Source organism: Podarcis vaucheri (genome assembly GCF_965113315.1).
Source record: "Podarcis vaucheri genome assembly, chromosome: 2".
Classification (NCBI taxonomy): domain Eukaryota; kingdom Metazoa; phylum Chordata; class Lepidosauria; order Squamata; family Lacertidae; genus Podarcis; species Podarcis vaucheri.
This window is the reverse complement of record NC_138760.1, coordinates 39,358,908-39,374,447: the sequence shown is the minus strand read 5'-3', so window position 1 is coordinate 39,374,447 and position 15,540 is coordinate 39,358,908. Positions and strand designations below refer to the sequence as shown.

The 15,540-nt window shown below is 41.7% G+C and overlaps 1 protein-coding gene across 2 annotated transcripts in view; it reads right to left on the bottom strand.

Annotated features, from left to right (window-relative positions):
* Positions 1-4,506: 4,506 nt before the first annotated feature.
* Positions 4,507-15,540, bottom strand: part of SAP30BP (SAP30 binding protein) — a 34,192-nt gene continuing 23,158 nt past the window's right edge. Inside the window, exons 4-10 of one of the 2 annotated variants that reach the window (XM_082204632.1) lie at positions 11,293-11,381; positions 9,977-10,068; positions 9,765-9,825; positions 8,995-9,046; positions 8,526-8,584; positions 7,511-7,592; positions 4,507-6,816 (exon numbers count right to left, since the gene is read on the bottom strand). In XM_082204632.1, the coding sequence (XP_082060758.1) occupies positions 6,635-6,816; positions 7,511-7,592; positions 8,526-8,584; positions 8,995-9,046; positions 9,765-9,825; positions 9,977-10,068; positions 11,293-11,381 (617 nt within the window). In that variant the 3' untranslated portion in view covers positions 4,507-6,634. The remainder of the gene's footprint in view (positions 6,817-7,510; positions 7,593-8,525; positions 8,585-8,994; positions 9,047-9,764; positions 9,826-9,976; positions 10,069-11,292; positions 11,382-15,540) is intronic. The other variant, XM_082204631.1, reaches the window with a different exon arrangement.

Sequence of the window (15,540 nt, the reverse complement as noted above, 5' to 3'; positions counted from 1 at the left end):
ACACAAAATCTCACTGCTAGGTTTAGTAGACCTTTTACGGAACCACCAGTTTAGAAGACAGCTGTGCACAAGGCTGGAATACAGAACCCCCAACACTATTTGCATCAAGTAATTCTGAACATTGTGGATTTCTGGAGTTCCTTTGTTGGAAATCTCTGTTGATGTGCTGGCTTCCATAAGCATTGTCAATGTTCAGGATTCCATGTGAGTGTAGGAAAAGATCCCTGCCCTTTAGGGACAGCAGTCAAGAGACAGAAACTACACCTGATGTGTTAGCGCAGGGGCTGAAGTTTATTTGTTTTTATTTACCTGAAGCAGGCACTTAGGCTGCAATCTTGTGCAGAGGAGAAGAGAGGCACCTCAATCCTTCTTAGGGTCGTACCCCCTTATTCCAGAGCAGCCTTTTTTTAGGCATAGGTATGACATTATTTTCATAGTCATTATTTCATTATTTCATTATTTCTGAAACTTTCTCCCCTTAAGTGTGTATAGAACTGGACAGCCTTAGAATACATGCCGTTTATTCTGCTTCCAGTGCATTCCTACCACTGGTGTTTGAAGCCAAGTACACATGACATTAGCCGCAGTCTATCTGTATCTTGTATTTCTCGAGAAATACTCCTGTTCATTGTGTTTTCCTTGATTTGAAAACACATCGTGGTTAAGCTAAGGTGCATACAGTTCAGACAGCTGTTGCACATGCACCAATTACAGCTTCCTTGAATAGGAGCTCGGGATGTTCCAGGTCCGGGGGGGGGGGGGAACATGCAATGCCCATGGGGTGTGTAGAGCAATCTGGTGTGGAGAGCTAGTGGTGCTTGAAACATAGGGGGTGAAAACAACATTGCTGCATTTTAAGTCTCTGATGTGCACATACCCTTAGAAACAAAGTGCTTTCAGCTGCTGCTTCATCATCATCCGAGTTACTGTTTATTGACATGTTGAAGTCACCTTGAAAATATTTTATTGAAAGGTAGGGTGAAAGAATTTTTTAATAAATAATATCTGATAAGTAAAAGAATGGCTCTCACACATCACATGAGATATGTTTGAAAAGCTGCTTTGCAGCCTCAGTTCCACTAATAAAATGGGAATGGATGTTGGCCACATTTTGCTGTAGAGACCCTTTCTGATCCCAGTAGCAAATGTTCTCCCTCCCTGCGAAAAGTGTTCTGTAGTTTGTTTGTATTAAGTATTTTTGCACGTTTGTTCCCTCCCGAGAAGGATCAACTTTGCTGCAGATATTCTGACTTGAATCTAAGGTGGCCAAATGATATAGCTGTTCTTATGTTGAGTCATTTAGCGAAATCTTCAAGAAAGGTGTTCAGTTGTCAAATTTGTAACATAGCTGTATGTGACATTTGTCTGACATGCAATGGCGTTATGGGGTGTCTTTGCATGTGTTGATGCATAAGTCTTCCTCCTGAAACACCTGTGGCTTGGCACTTTTGTCCTCACCAGGTTCTAGACCAATATTGAAACACTGTCTGGAGGAGGGTGGGGTAGAACAACAGGTAAGGTAATAGTCAAGCTTTCTTTCTTCCAGCTACAGATAGGTAGCCGTGTTGGTCTGCCATAGTCAAAATAAAAAATTCCTTCCAGTAGCACCTTAAAGACCAACTAAGTTAGTTCTTGGTATGAGCTTTCGTGTGCATGCACACGAAAGCTCATACCAAGAACTAACTTAGTTGGTCTTTAAGGTGCTACTGGAAGGAATTTTTTATTTCTTCCAGCTGTTACAGTTGCTACATCCCAAGAAAACTTAGGAGCTGATAAGCAGACACCAGTCTGGCTGAGGTTATCCAACACTGTCTAGTTTGAACAAAAACATGTATAGTGGTACTTCGGGTTACATACGCTTCAGGTTACATATGCTTCAGGTTACAGACTCTGCTAACCCAGAAATAGTACCTCGGGTTAAGAACTTTGCTTCAGGATGAGAACAGAAATCGTGCAGCAACAGCGTGGCGGCAGTGGAAGGCCCCATTAGCTAAAGTGGTGCTTCAGGTTTAAGAACAGTTTCAGGTTAAGAACGGACCTCCGGAACGAATTAAGTATTTAACCTGAGGCACCAATGTAGTCCCAATGTCTATTTACTGAATATTCTGGCTTCAGTTGAAAACTGTCCTTGCAAGACTTTTTGTTTAAGTCAGACGCACGCATGCAAACCCCCCCCCCCATTTCTTTAAATTTGCATGCCTGCTTATATGGCAGTGTTTCTAGTTGCTTCCCCCCATGGGCCGGTTTTTCATATGCAATTGTAACAGTGGCTCAGGAAACTCTTTCGTGGCACCCCATACTGAACAACACTTCTTGTGTTCCACAGGTGGGCTGAAGCTGAGCCAAGGGCTTGTCCCAAAGCTTTTCTTTTTAAAAAATGATTATCAGAGTTCCTGATAAAGAGAATGCCTTTGAACTTGTATATATTGCTTTTCCTAAGAACTAAGATACACTTATCCTAAAAACTTTTGCAGATGATCAGTTTGTAGTAATAAACACTGTTTCTGCCAACTTGTCGCGTAGGAATGATCTCTGCTTTCAAAGAGATTCAAGGACATTGCATTATCCCACTACTTAAAATGGCTTTATTGCTGGGAAACTGCAGTCTTTTCCCCACCAGCAAGAGGAGCCAATGCAATGTGCTTTTTTTAAATGCACATCACAGGAATGGTTTGATTAGTGCCCTTGATGTCACAGAGCGACAACTTGGTTTCCATTTAGCAGTTTCACACCTCACAGAAAGCCTTTAGACTTTTCCTTGAGCCTTCAGGTGGACTTATTGCTGAGGTAAACATAACAAACTTTACCAACCCCACCTTACAAGCTCCAAATGGTGAACCTGGAGGCTATGGGTGTGTGCTGCTGCTGCTTCCACTGTGTAGCTTTGAGAGCTGCAGTGCATGGGAGCTGTTCTAGCATGCCAAGGAAGGGTGTTTCTAGAGGAAAAGAAGGTTCAGACACCAAGGGCTGTATTCAACTAACTTTTACTCAGAGTAGGCCCATTGAAACTAATGGACCTAAGTTAGCCATGACCATTTATTTCAACTTCTCAGTAAAAGTTAGTTGAATATATAACCCTAGCTTACAGAAGGCTGAAAACAATACATGTCAGGAGTAAACAACAGTAGGGAGAGGCAGTTCCTTTGGTGTTAGTTTGCTCTGACTTACAGGATCAGTGAAAGCTGCCTTACTTAAAGTCAAGACTTTTGGCCTCTGTAGCTCAGTAGCATCAATTCTGACTGGCAGCAGCTCTCCAGGGTTTCAAACAGGAAATTTCCCACTACCTGGAGATGTCAGAGATAGAATCAGAGCCAATTTGCCTGTGAAGCATGTAGTTTCCATGATCAATAGATCTCCCCCAATGGCTCACTAGGCTTAGAACATGCCTACAAGGAATGCAGGTGTGAGGAATGAGGATGTTGCTTTTTCACATAAGTCACAATGCTGGAACTAAAAACAGCTTGCGGTTAGAATGCTTGCAGCTGGGACTAGTGGTCAGGTTTGGCTCTGTCGCTTGCGTCAGTATGTAAATGCATAGAAACATAGACCAAATAAGGAATACGGTAAACGGAAGTGGTGGTTGTCGAAATCTGAGGAATGGATGTCAACAAGGGCAGGAATGCTAGTAGGAAAATTAGGGGGTTGTGATAGGCTGTAAACCTTTTAATACCCAGCTAATGGGGAGACAAGGAAGGGAAGTTGCGCTTTGGGTATAGGGAATATAAGCTTATGCTTTGTCAGTTTTGGGTGCGCCTACTTTGGACACTGGCTCTTGCAAGAATGTATGTATTCAATAAACTCTTTGCTGCTTCACCAATTTTGTTCAGATTGTATTTTAAGGAATGGGCTTAAGGGTCTTAGGACCCACTTCTTACATTTTACAGCAGGTGTGGTCTCTTTCCAGAGGGTTCCCTTCATCATGGAGAGCATGGCATCAAGTTGATAATCTGGAACAGACTTGGAGGGGTAGCAGGGCAGAGAGGAACTTTGCCACAGCATCTTAGCAAATTGCTATTAGTTTCATACTCACTATGGGCATGCAGTGAAAATAGCCAGAGTTGTGCCGAAGATTTAAAAGCAGGTTAAACCATAACAAAAGGTGGTATTCAACTAAGTTTTATTCCAAGTAGACTTAACACATGGGTTTAAGAAATGTTCCTTTCAGTGGGTGCACTGAGAGTTGAATATGAATGTGAAAACAAGGAACAGCTAGTCAGCCGCAAGAAAGCAGCTGTATCTGACTATAAAGCGTCTCCTCCAGGAGACTCAATAGCAGCAGCAGTTCTGACTCATTTTGAGGGCAGCGAGGGAGTTGTCAGAGGATATATGATAAAGCTCAGCAGAACGATCTCTCACAAACAGCATCATTTTTCAGAAGAGGGGTGTGGAAAGGAAAGCAATCCAGAGCATGCCCTTCTGAGCCTTTACAAAATCTCCATACTTTTTATTTTCACTCCTGTTTTGATAAGCACAGAGGCAAGAATGTTGACCTGTATTTTTTAATATAAAAAACATGCCAAGCTTTCTTCTCTTTGCTCAAAGCATTTTACAAAATCAATATAATAAAACCAAGTATGAAAAAACAAATTTAAAAAGTCAACTACACCCCAAGTCAAGGAGCAGCTAAGTTAATACGGAGGACTGACAGCAGCAGAGGACTGATAATCTTAGGCATAGCTGGGGCTTACTCAAAGGCAAGTGTGCAGAGGATTGCAATCAATGGGACACTTTTTAAGACTATTGGGACAGGGAGTGTTTTGGTTTAGAATCTTCTGAAAAGACTGCAGGGGTGAATACTGGTAGACATGCCCAGGGAACTCATTCCATAACCGGCCCCATTAGTAAGGAGCTTCTGTGCCAACAGTGCACAGATGTAATCTCCAAAGGCATTTTGTTGATGTTAACATATATGGGGGAGAGGCTAGCTGAGCTATAAAGGCCTACCCCATTCACATATTCAAACCAGTAGCATGAACTGTCTCTGGATAGAATCAAGGTAGTGCACAAGACTTGAGAGGCTGCATTCTGACCATCTGAAGCCTCCCCTTGGAGCACTTTGCAGTACATAGTTCCCAGTATACACCACCTTTCTTGTGCTTTTAGGCCTAAGCTTTTACACTGTCATTTTCCATAGATGGTTATCAACTTGGATCGTTTTAAAAGAGGGTTGCAGACCAATTAAATCTGCTAGACTTGATGCCTCTGAATATTAGTTGCTGGGAATCATTAGCAGGAGAATGCTGTTGCTGTCATGTTCCGCTTGTGGACTTCCTCCCTGAAGTCTGGTTGGCCACTGTGTGGGAACAGGGCTCTTATGTCCAATTTTTAGACATTAGTCAGCTATGTTAATAGAAATGACTGAGTACAGTGGTACCTTGGTTTATGAACTTAATCCGTTCTGTAAGTCCTTTCATAAACCAAAACGTTCTTAAACCAAGGCATGCTTTCCCATAGCAGCAGGGGATTCAATTTACAAATGGAACACACTCAACAGGAAGTGGGACATGTTCTGCTTCCAAGGCAAAGCTCACAAACCAAAACACCTACTTCTGGGTTTGCAGCATTCTTAATCCAAGTTGTTCATAAACTAAGCTGTTCTTAAATCAAGGTACCACTGTATTTGACTCTGAGTTAAAAGTATAGCAACAGCACTCCTAGCATTTTCTCCTCCACCTGTGTTACACTTTCTTCTACCAGTTAGAATGGAAGATTAAACACCGGCAGCAAAAAATGACCATTTTTTATATAAAAAGAATGTTTTTATATTCCAAAGTTCAGTTACACAGGTAAGAAAGCTTATACAAATCAACAGCATCTTTGTCATTAGAATGGTGAAAATGGCAGCATTATTGCAATTACACAGTTTGGTACCTATGTCACTAACATGCACACTGACATTTAAAGGGGGCAAATGAGCTCTGGCACCAGCTTACATCTGTAGAAACTACTTGGTGCTTCTTTCTGTTTCACAAGCTCCTTCTCCTCAGTAGAGTCCAAATTATGCACAATGGTTCTCGAACGGCTAGACATAAACATCAGTGTTGATTTGCAGTTTCAAATGTCCAGGCTTTCAAGCCCCAGATGACTGAAACTAAATAGGAGACATAAGGGCAATCCACACAAGTGTCTATCATGGTTTGCATGAAAGTGAGCCTATATACAATCAATTCTTTATGACTCTTACAATTATCTGCAGGAAAATTGAATAAGGCACCCCTGCCTGTAATTGCTGGAGGCAGAGATGAGAAGCGAGAGCAAGTAGATGTCACTCAGTATTGAATGGTTCACAGTGCAACTGCTTGACTTCAGTAGTTTCTTGCTCAAGTTCTCATTTCACAGAGTTCAAAGGATCCTAAGACAGTCACAATTATAATACAACATTTAGTGAACTAATATTTACACACTGACATTTCATTGCACGCAACTCAGTAAGGGGCAGCTCCTCCAACAAAGAGAGCTTCTTCATGCATAGATATCTGTTGTGATTATGCATAGCCACCTCCTCCTCTTCTTGTGTGTCCTTTTTTTAAACAGTCTTTCGTTTTTGCACCAGAAGGAGAGTATCTCCTACCCCTCTGACTTCTGCAAGTGGTGCTTTTGGCATGAATCAAAGTCAGTCTCTTCACTGCACTCGTCATTGCTTTGCCTTTTTCACTATGGTGCCAACTGCAGAGATCACCGTTGTTTTGGAGCCGCTTGCACTGGTTGTGACAGTTACCACAGCTGGCAGTGTTGCAGTAGTAGTGAGAATGGTGGGTTGAGCTATTGTTGTCACGGGAATGGCAGAATCCCACTTGCTTTTCCTCTTCTGTGCATCTGTGTATGTAAAAAGCAAGCATTAATTTCAGCAGCCAAGATCAGACAAGATGCTTTTTGTCACTATTCCTTGAAGAGCAACCCTTAAATGATGACGCTTTCAGCCATTCCATGCTGACAGAACCAACTTACATGCTCCAAAAAGCATGTTGCACAGCCCTCCTATGACTGTCCCAATTTAGAATTCTGGTAGCAGAATGCATATAACTGAATTATTTCTTCATATCAGTAACCCCCTATTAGTGAGAGTCTAGTACATCAGGGAGAAGGATTCTACTAGTCCAAGGGTGGCCAACTCCCGAGGGACTGTGATCTACTTTCAGAATTAAAATCTGGCAGTGATCTACCCCCCTTTTTCCAAAATACTTCTACCAGTATCTATCAGCATGCTTGTTCTGGTAAGAATGCTCAACTTCTGCAGATAGGATTACATAAGATACTTAATTTTACAGTTTCATGAATTCTGTTCTAAGTTACTCAGTTTGTATTGGCTGCAGAATCAGAGTTTTCTGCTTTCATCAAAAAAAATTCAGATCCTGTAGTTTTTGGGGGGCAAACTTTTCAGGTGCCAAACATAATTTGCAGTTTATTTGCTCTCTCACAGTAAATGCCAAAAGGAAGAGACATATGATGAAGATTCCATGGCTTTTGTGTGTTCCAGAGTTAAGATGCAAAGTCATGATGTTTAACTTACCACCACCTGCAGTGCTGGCTGTTGTGGTGGTTGTAGAGGGAGCATTTGTTGTTCCTTTCTTAGTGCCTGTTACAAACTCAATCTAGAAAAGAAGTGGAAGCAAATCATATTCTGTACTTAAGATACCTATTCGTTGGCATTAGGAACATGGCAAAAAAGGGTTTATGAGCAGGACATCTTTGTTGACTGTTGAAGACACACAACTATATAAGTTGTTAAGAGATTCAATAAATGAAAACACAGATATAACTAGCTGCTAGTAGTTAATAAAAGCTTTGTGTGTGTGTGGGTGTGTACACACCCACACAGCAGACAAGGTAACCAACTCCATCTTCAGACTCAGATGGAGCGATTTTGGAGCGACAAATTCTAGTCCTTCTCTAATCCCATAAGATACTTCAAATAATGAGGTTAGAATCTCACGTTCCTTCACTGTACAATTTATGCTTCTGCAATTCATGTCTCTACATGCATGACTTATATGGTCTGCATTACAGATGACAATCTAGCAACCAGAGAAACCACAGTCTGAGCACACGTCTCCAAGTCTATGATCATGGGAGAAAACAGTATCACAGAGCTGGGCACTTATTACAGGAAGTAAAACAAAAGGGGCAAACTGAATGACGGAGACAAAGAAGTTAGCCACAGAAATATCTGCTGCCAGAAACTCTAAACTGCTATGTAAAGGGGTGTGCATGTCTTGCTAATTATTTAGGTAATGTACACAAATTCAGGCCTCTCCTAATTAACTCTGCTCTGTTTTATGATGGATAGCAATGGGGTGGCTCAGGATGAATGCATAGATAAATTGTGAAGTATCACAAATAACATCTCATGCTCTTGGTTCAAGAATACTGGAAACCCATATAAAAAGCAAATTTCTGATTTGCTCAGTGTGACTAATAGAAATTTTGTGATTGGGTGGCTAAGCAGTTGGATTAAGGGATTAAGTTCAGTAGAAGGAGCACAGATCAAAATAATTTCTCTATATTTTGAAGTTATAATCTGGTACCTTAGTTCGCTCCTTCTTGGCCTTTTCCAGCTTGTCCATTTCAATTTTCTGTGCTTTCGCTGGAAATAGAACCACAGAACAGTGAGCACACTCAATAGATTCAACACCGCAAAGCAATTCTGAATCCCTATTAGAGCTTCCCATGTCAGGAGGATCAACAGGGCTACAACACTTAAGAAGATACTGATAGCATGGATACTTAAGTGTGCCTGCTTCCCAAAAAAATATTTTCGGTGTAGAGCCCTTTCCAATAAAAATATTCTCCCCAGGACACAGCCAACAAGCAGCTACTTTCTTCCCATTCAGATAAAGGGGGGGGGGAATGGTATAGATCCTCAGGTACAGTGCTTTGAGCTCCTTAAAGAAAAGGCACTGTACAGATAAATAGGTTCAATTAAACCATCTCTGAAGTTCCAGAATCATTCACAAACACTAGAGAGAGTATCAAAACAAAAGCTGGATGCAATACCTAGTGCCTCATAATAGGAGTCCTCAGACCACCCATGAGGATCAAACATGTCCTAAAAGAGAAGAGAAAGAAAAGTTATGTAAATATGAATTTTAAGATATACAATCTATCAAGTTAGAAGACAAAGCTCTTAATTCTGCATTCCAGTTTTGTTTATTTCCTTAAAAAAAAAAGGTCAATATATAAAAGTTTACAGACGTTACAACATTATCCTAACAACTAGAATCTAAATGGGAAAGAAAGATGGTGCTAAAGGACAGAGAATGATGGCCAGGGGATTAGCTGTCACAGAACGTTCATCCCTTAAACGCCTTGATCAGGTCATGTACTTTGGCACAACTATGGGGAAGAGTAACTCAGTAGCAGTAGAACGTTGAGACTGTACTAAATTCTGTGCAGAGGGTATTTAGCCAGAACTGCGTGAGGTGAGAGTGGGGGGGGGGGTTCACTCGCCCCATCCCCTCTACTGCATCTTCGTCATGGCTAGGATCCTAAATCATGCAAAGTTCCAAACCCACGTGTTTATCTTCAAATGCGTATACTGACAGAGCTGGATGATGGGAAGGGACGGGACCAGTGGGTATGGCCCTGCTCTGCCCCTCATCAATTCTAATGGTGTGAGAGGTATTAAAGACAGGAAACTGCTTGCATTCAACGGACTGTTTCATCCAGCTGTCCAAAAAACCTGGAGAATAGGAACCTATTCTCACAGACGTCAGGAATCCCATCTAACATCCCCCCTCCCCACCCAAGTTATTTGTTCCACTCACCTTGGGGTAATTTGTGCCAAGTTCATCAATCGCACAGAACTGGATCAACTTCTCATAGATGCTGAAATAAACAATCAAAATACATTATTTTTCAGCGTTGCACATCTTTATTCATATCTAGCTAGGCCCTCCCCTCACTGAAGAGGTTAAAAATATAGAAGAGGACCATATGTAGCTTGTGGAACCCTTTAGATGCAACCAGACAGTCTTACCTTGGGTTGCGGAACTCTTTCTTCCTTTGAATGATATAGTTCATGTCCATGCCCTCTTTTATCTTCCTCTCATACAGCTTTTGTATCTTGTCCTACATAGAAAAGAGTCATAGAATCAATACAAAGCAGTGGCCAATATTCCAGAATGCTTCACAGCAAACACACATGTATTGAAAGAGAAGTTAAATGGCACACTCCCATGCCCCCCAAAGGGTTCTTTTACACTTAAAAGCAATAGACACACCTTTATCTGGATTGTTCTTTACGTTGTTGTTGTTGTTGTTGTTATTATTATTATTATTATTATTAATTATTAAATTTCTATACTGCCCTTCATCTGAGGATCACAGGGCTCTTTACTATTTAGAAACACAAAAATACATACCATAGTTAAAAAGTAACACAAACCCTCCCCCCCCCCAATTTAAATGGCCATAAATTGTTTAATGAGCCAAAGGCCTGGGAGATGAGGGATTCGCCTAAATGTATTCGCCTAAAGACACAAGGCGAGCTTCCCTGGGGAGAGCTTTCCACAAGCATTGAGCCACCGCAGAAAGGGCTTGTTCTCATGTTGCCAGCTTCCGGACCTCTTGTGGATGACGATCACAGAGTCCAGGTTGGTTCATATAGGGAGAAGCAGTGCTTGAGATATTGTGGTCCTGAGCTATTTAAGGCTTTATAGGTCATAACCATCACTTTGAATTAGGCTGAGAAACTAATTGGCAGCCAATGCAGTTGGGCCAGGATTGGCGTTATATGCTCAAACTATCTTGCCTCGGTAAGCAACCTGGCTGCTGAATTCTGCACCGGCCGAAGCTGATGGGAGGCACTCTGCATCACTGAGGCCACCTGAGCCTCAGGTGACAGCAATGGATCCAGAAGCTGCATATTCACTCATTCAGAGGGAGTGTAATCCCATCAGGAGCAGGGAACCTTCCATCCACCCGGTTTAGGGAACCGCCCACTGACAGTGCCCTAGCTCAAAGGCAGAGGAGGACCAGATTCCCACTATGTCTCATGCCCATTTTAGTTCTCCATACCACATTGTACACCATCCCAGAAGGCTCCTTGACCTTCATGAGTGGATTTTCAGGGGGTTGGGTAGGGCTTGGGGTAGGAAGGCAAAGGTAGGAAGGCCTTGCTCAGCAAGAATATGCACATTCAATAATTATTTGCAAGGCTGGCTGAAACAGAAAGGTGGTTAAGAACACCAGCAACCTTTGTGGAATTTTGAGTTACAGTCAAAACCTCAACAAGATACAATATATGACATGGGTTACAGAAATAGGATTTGAAAAATGAAAAATTAAGCTGACCTGTAAGTGGTTGGAACATCTGCCAGGGGGTTCTGGAGGAATTTTGATCTCATCAGGAGACATGTTTCTTACTCGCTCAGAGAAGGAAGCTAGAAATAGAAAGGAGGCCATTAGAAAAGCAAAGAGCATTAAAGAGATTTAAGCATGTTAAGTTCCTGTACTTCTGATCTTAAAAAGAAACAATCCCCTTTTTGTCAGTGGTTTCTGAAGATTGAGAAGCAAGTGCATTGGCAGACATGCAGGAAACTGGAAGCTCAATGCTTCTATCTTTAACGCAATTATTCAGCTTTACTTTTTTTGGGAAAGTGTTTTTCATATTTACTATCATATATTATTAGCATTGGTTTAGATCAGGGTGACAACTGGTTCATATGCAATGCGCAGTACCTAATAAAAACAACACAACAACTGCTGATTATTCTTAAAGCAAATTGCTAGCCACAGACAATTATTGTTTAAACTTTATTCAGTTTAAGAACTACCACGGGAGCATCGAGAAGTGTGATCAGTGCCTCTTGCCAGTTAAATATTTCACCCAACATTGATGACCAAGAATTTTGGCATTGCAATTATTTCCAAATCTGCATCTCAAAATATGATGGTTCTAAAATTATGTGGGCAAATCAGTTTTTAAAAGGGGTAAGTGAAAGCCTGAAGTTTATCAAAGAACTGAATGCAGCAGAGAATTGTTGAGAGAGAACTGGAACAAGATACAGGTCAAATGCTGAACATTTCTTGTTTAAAATGTATCACAACTGCCAAAATAGGGGCATAACCTGACCAACATGCAGCAGCGTCCAGGTTTTGTTCTTAAATGCATGTGGGCTGTTGGTGATAGAGCGAATTAGACACAATGTTTCTACAAGTACAGGAAAAAGGCTGCTCTTCAAAAGGACATTATTCCAAGGCGACACTGTGTACTACGCTCTTGTCCCTTTCCTTGGCATCAGGCTCTGCCTTCAGTCTTGGCCTGAAAAGCTCAGACAATATGCTGTTTGTGAACGAATGCTTTTCTTTGAGCTTGAAAACAGGCTGCTTCTTAAAAAGTGGGCAGGGTGGGGGCATTCATCCTGGAAATCCCTTTTCCACTGCATTTTTCCATTTTTTAAATAATATAATAATAACATGATTAGAACTTTCCTAGTTTTGGGGCAGTAATGTTTACATCGTAAACAGCATCTGTCGGCAGAAAGATTTCCCCAGTAGCAGGCAGGCACAAGCAACTGTATTACACTACTTGCTTCCAGTTAATATTAACTGAAAGACTGACTCTTATGTCCATCAAAGGATGGAGGGGCAAAATATTCTGCTACATTCCTATTACTCTTATCGGCTCTGAACCTTCTGAAGACAGGACGGCTCTACAAACATGAGCATATAGAACTGTCTGAAGACTTAGCCGTGCATCTGCTTCTAGCTTTTTACCACTGGTGTCTTGTCATGTTTGTATCCACCGTAACCAAAGGCAAACAAACAAATTCTAATTCTGCCTTCAGAATTCTGCAATTTGGGCATCTCCCACGCCCTCCTCTCCAGCACCATGCTCTTCCATTAGGATGCTATTTAGGGTTAAGTTCGCTAGCAGTCAAAAGTAACAAAGAAATGTCCTTTGGCATTTCCAGAGAATGTGCTTCTGTGAAGAATAGAAATCTTGCCAACATCCCCAGAGGAACACAGTTTGGCTCCAGAGCCCCTTGACAACAAGCTACGGACTTGTTATAGGTTACAAAGCCAGTGATGTGAGGGGTGTGTTCATTTCTAATTAAGAACGTCTCAAGTACCAAGTGGTGGTACCACCGATGTTTCATTACAACGGAGACCAGACATCTGAGGGAAAAGGTGATTTTTTAAAAGACTTTAATGAAGTCAGATACCCAAACCTCATGTGCAATTTAAAGCTAGCTAGGTATTAGGCTTTTGTGTTTTCTTGAGGATCCTTGTTAGGCAGGAAAAGGATTTAATACTGTTCTACAGAAGACACTGACGGGAGCTCAGGGAATGGCAAACAGTGCCAGAAGTGGCATGCTAGAGAGATGGCATTTACAATTAGGCAGCAAATACTGTTAGTTTCATCTATATATGTTTTCCTCTAATAATTTGGTTTGGGATTTTATTGCATCCTTGCACGTGCTTTCTAAATAAATCTAATCTATTTAATGAGCTTCTTTGGTAGTGAATAGGTTAATATTTTAACACCTGAAATTTGGTCGCTCTCCTATGATTGACTACACCAGAGCTCAGTGTGTAAGGGAATCAAGAAGCATTCTTTTGAGACTTAGCTTTTTATATGGCTGAAGGTTTGTTTCAGAATTCAGACTTGTGCACTTTTCACTATCCCCCTCCCCATTCTCAGCCTCGCTCTTTTCTGTTTTAAGATTATGTGCCACCTTCTCTCCGCATGCCAATCTGCACCCAAGAGGAAATGGTGATAGACTTGTGCGTCAGGCGCTTCTTATGATAACAGCAACAAAAGTTAACAAGTAGCCATAAAAAGTGCCCCAAGGGAGCCCCTATACAATCTCCTGAGTGACACAGAAAGATAACCAAGAACCAATTGTTTATCAATGTACTGAAATCAAGGCAGTAGTCTCAGGAATAAATTTTGTTACAGCAGTTTAAACAGTGTGAAATGTACAGTGGTGCCTCGCAAGACGAAAAGAATCCGTTCCGCGAGTCTCTTCGTCTTGCGGTTTTTTCGTCTTGCGAAGCAAGCCCATTAGCGGCTTAGCTGATAAGCGGCTTAGCGGATCAGCTGATAAGCGGCTTAGCGGATCAGCTGTTAAGCGGCTTAGCAGATCAGCTGTTAAGTGGCTTAGCGGCTTAGGATCAGCTGATAAGCGGCTTGGGAAAAAGGGGGGGAAAGGAAAAAAAACCCGCAGGAACTTGCAAGACATTTTTGTCTTGCGAAGCAAGCCCATAGGAAATTTGTTTTGCGAAGCACCTCCAAAACGGAAAACCCTTTCGTCTAGCGGGTTTTCCATCTTGCGAGGCATTCATCTTGCGGGGCACCACTGTATAACATTGGGGTGTATAACACCTGCTGCCTTCACCTTAATTCTGCAATAAATGGAAACGAATATATGTTGCCAGGGTGCACTTTCAGACATTTTGTGTGTTACACAGCCTGTCATTTCCCCCAAAGATCAAATCCACTTTTGTGCCAGTCAGGTGTGGTGACCTGACATTGGTTGTACCGTTTGACTGGGTGTGTGCGCCCGCTGGCTTCCAGCCTAAGGCGTACTGCAAGGGGAATGCAGGAAGCTGAATATCAGCATGATTCACCATTATAGGCACACCCAACCTCTGGCTTGTGAAGTAAATAATTATTCATACCTTGAAGCTATGGTTTGACTAAGGGCTTGGCTAAGGCAATGGAAGCCACAGGGAACATATACCAATAAGCTGGGCTAAATCTACAACTGGAATTGTATTGCTAGAATACAAGCCATATATATAAGGAGCCTGATCTGCCCAGTTGGCTTTTTACCCACAAATCGGACAGGCATCTTTCTCCTTCCTTAGTAATCTACTGGCCACTTCAAGGGTTTCTATAGTACTACATCACTTTCCGGTTCTTTCATCTTACGACCAGCCAAAAACTTTTATTGTCTTACTTCCCTGTCCATCAACAGGGTCAGGTTTTTCTCTCAATTCAAAAAGATTTACAGTTCCTCTTTGCTGCCTCACAAAACACAAGCATTTTCTTGGAATGCTAGTGCCTTTAAAATCCTTCCTCAAAATACAGCCTTTAATGCCTCTTGTACGCCAAACCATGCATGCTGTGAAGACCAGAAGCTTTTCACTGGGGTTGATACAAACAATTACCCACCATGGGGAAACATTCTCATATGATCACATTTAAAGTGTCCTAGTGGCCACTTGGCTGCCCAAATCCATCACATGTCTAAATGTGTAGCAGGGAGGCTTTTGACACCATATGTGTCCCTAGCCCATGGTTGTGAAAACCAAAACACAGAACTGGGATTGTACAATTGTCCACAGTTGGCTATTTGACATGCCATGAATATGGATGAAAATCCCTAAAGAGATAACTGACTCCAGCTAAGGTTCTGAAGCAATTTAAGCTGCTGGCTGGCCTTAAGGACAAATGCAGTGGTTCCTTGCTTGATTCTAGACTGCAAAGGATCCGAACAAGATCTACAAATTTTAGCTAGTACCTCCAGCATACCAAAACAAGACAAAGATCTGTAGTAAGAAATAAGGAATTAGCTCATCTAATTCTATCAT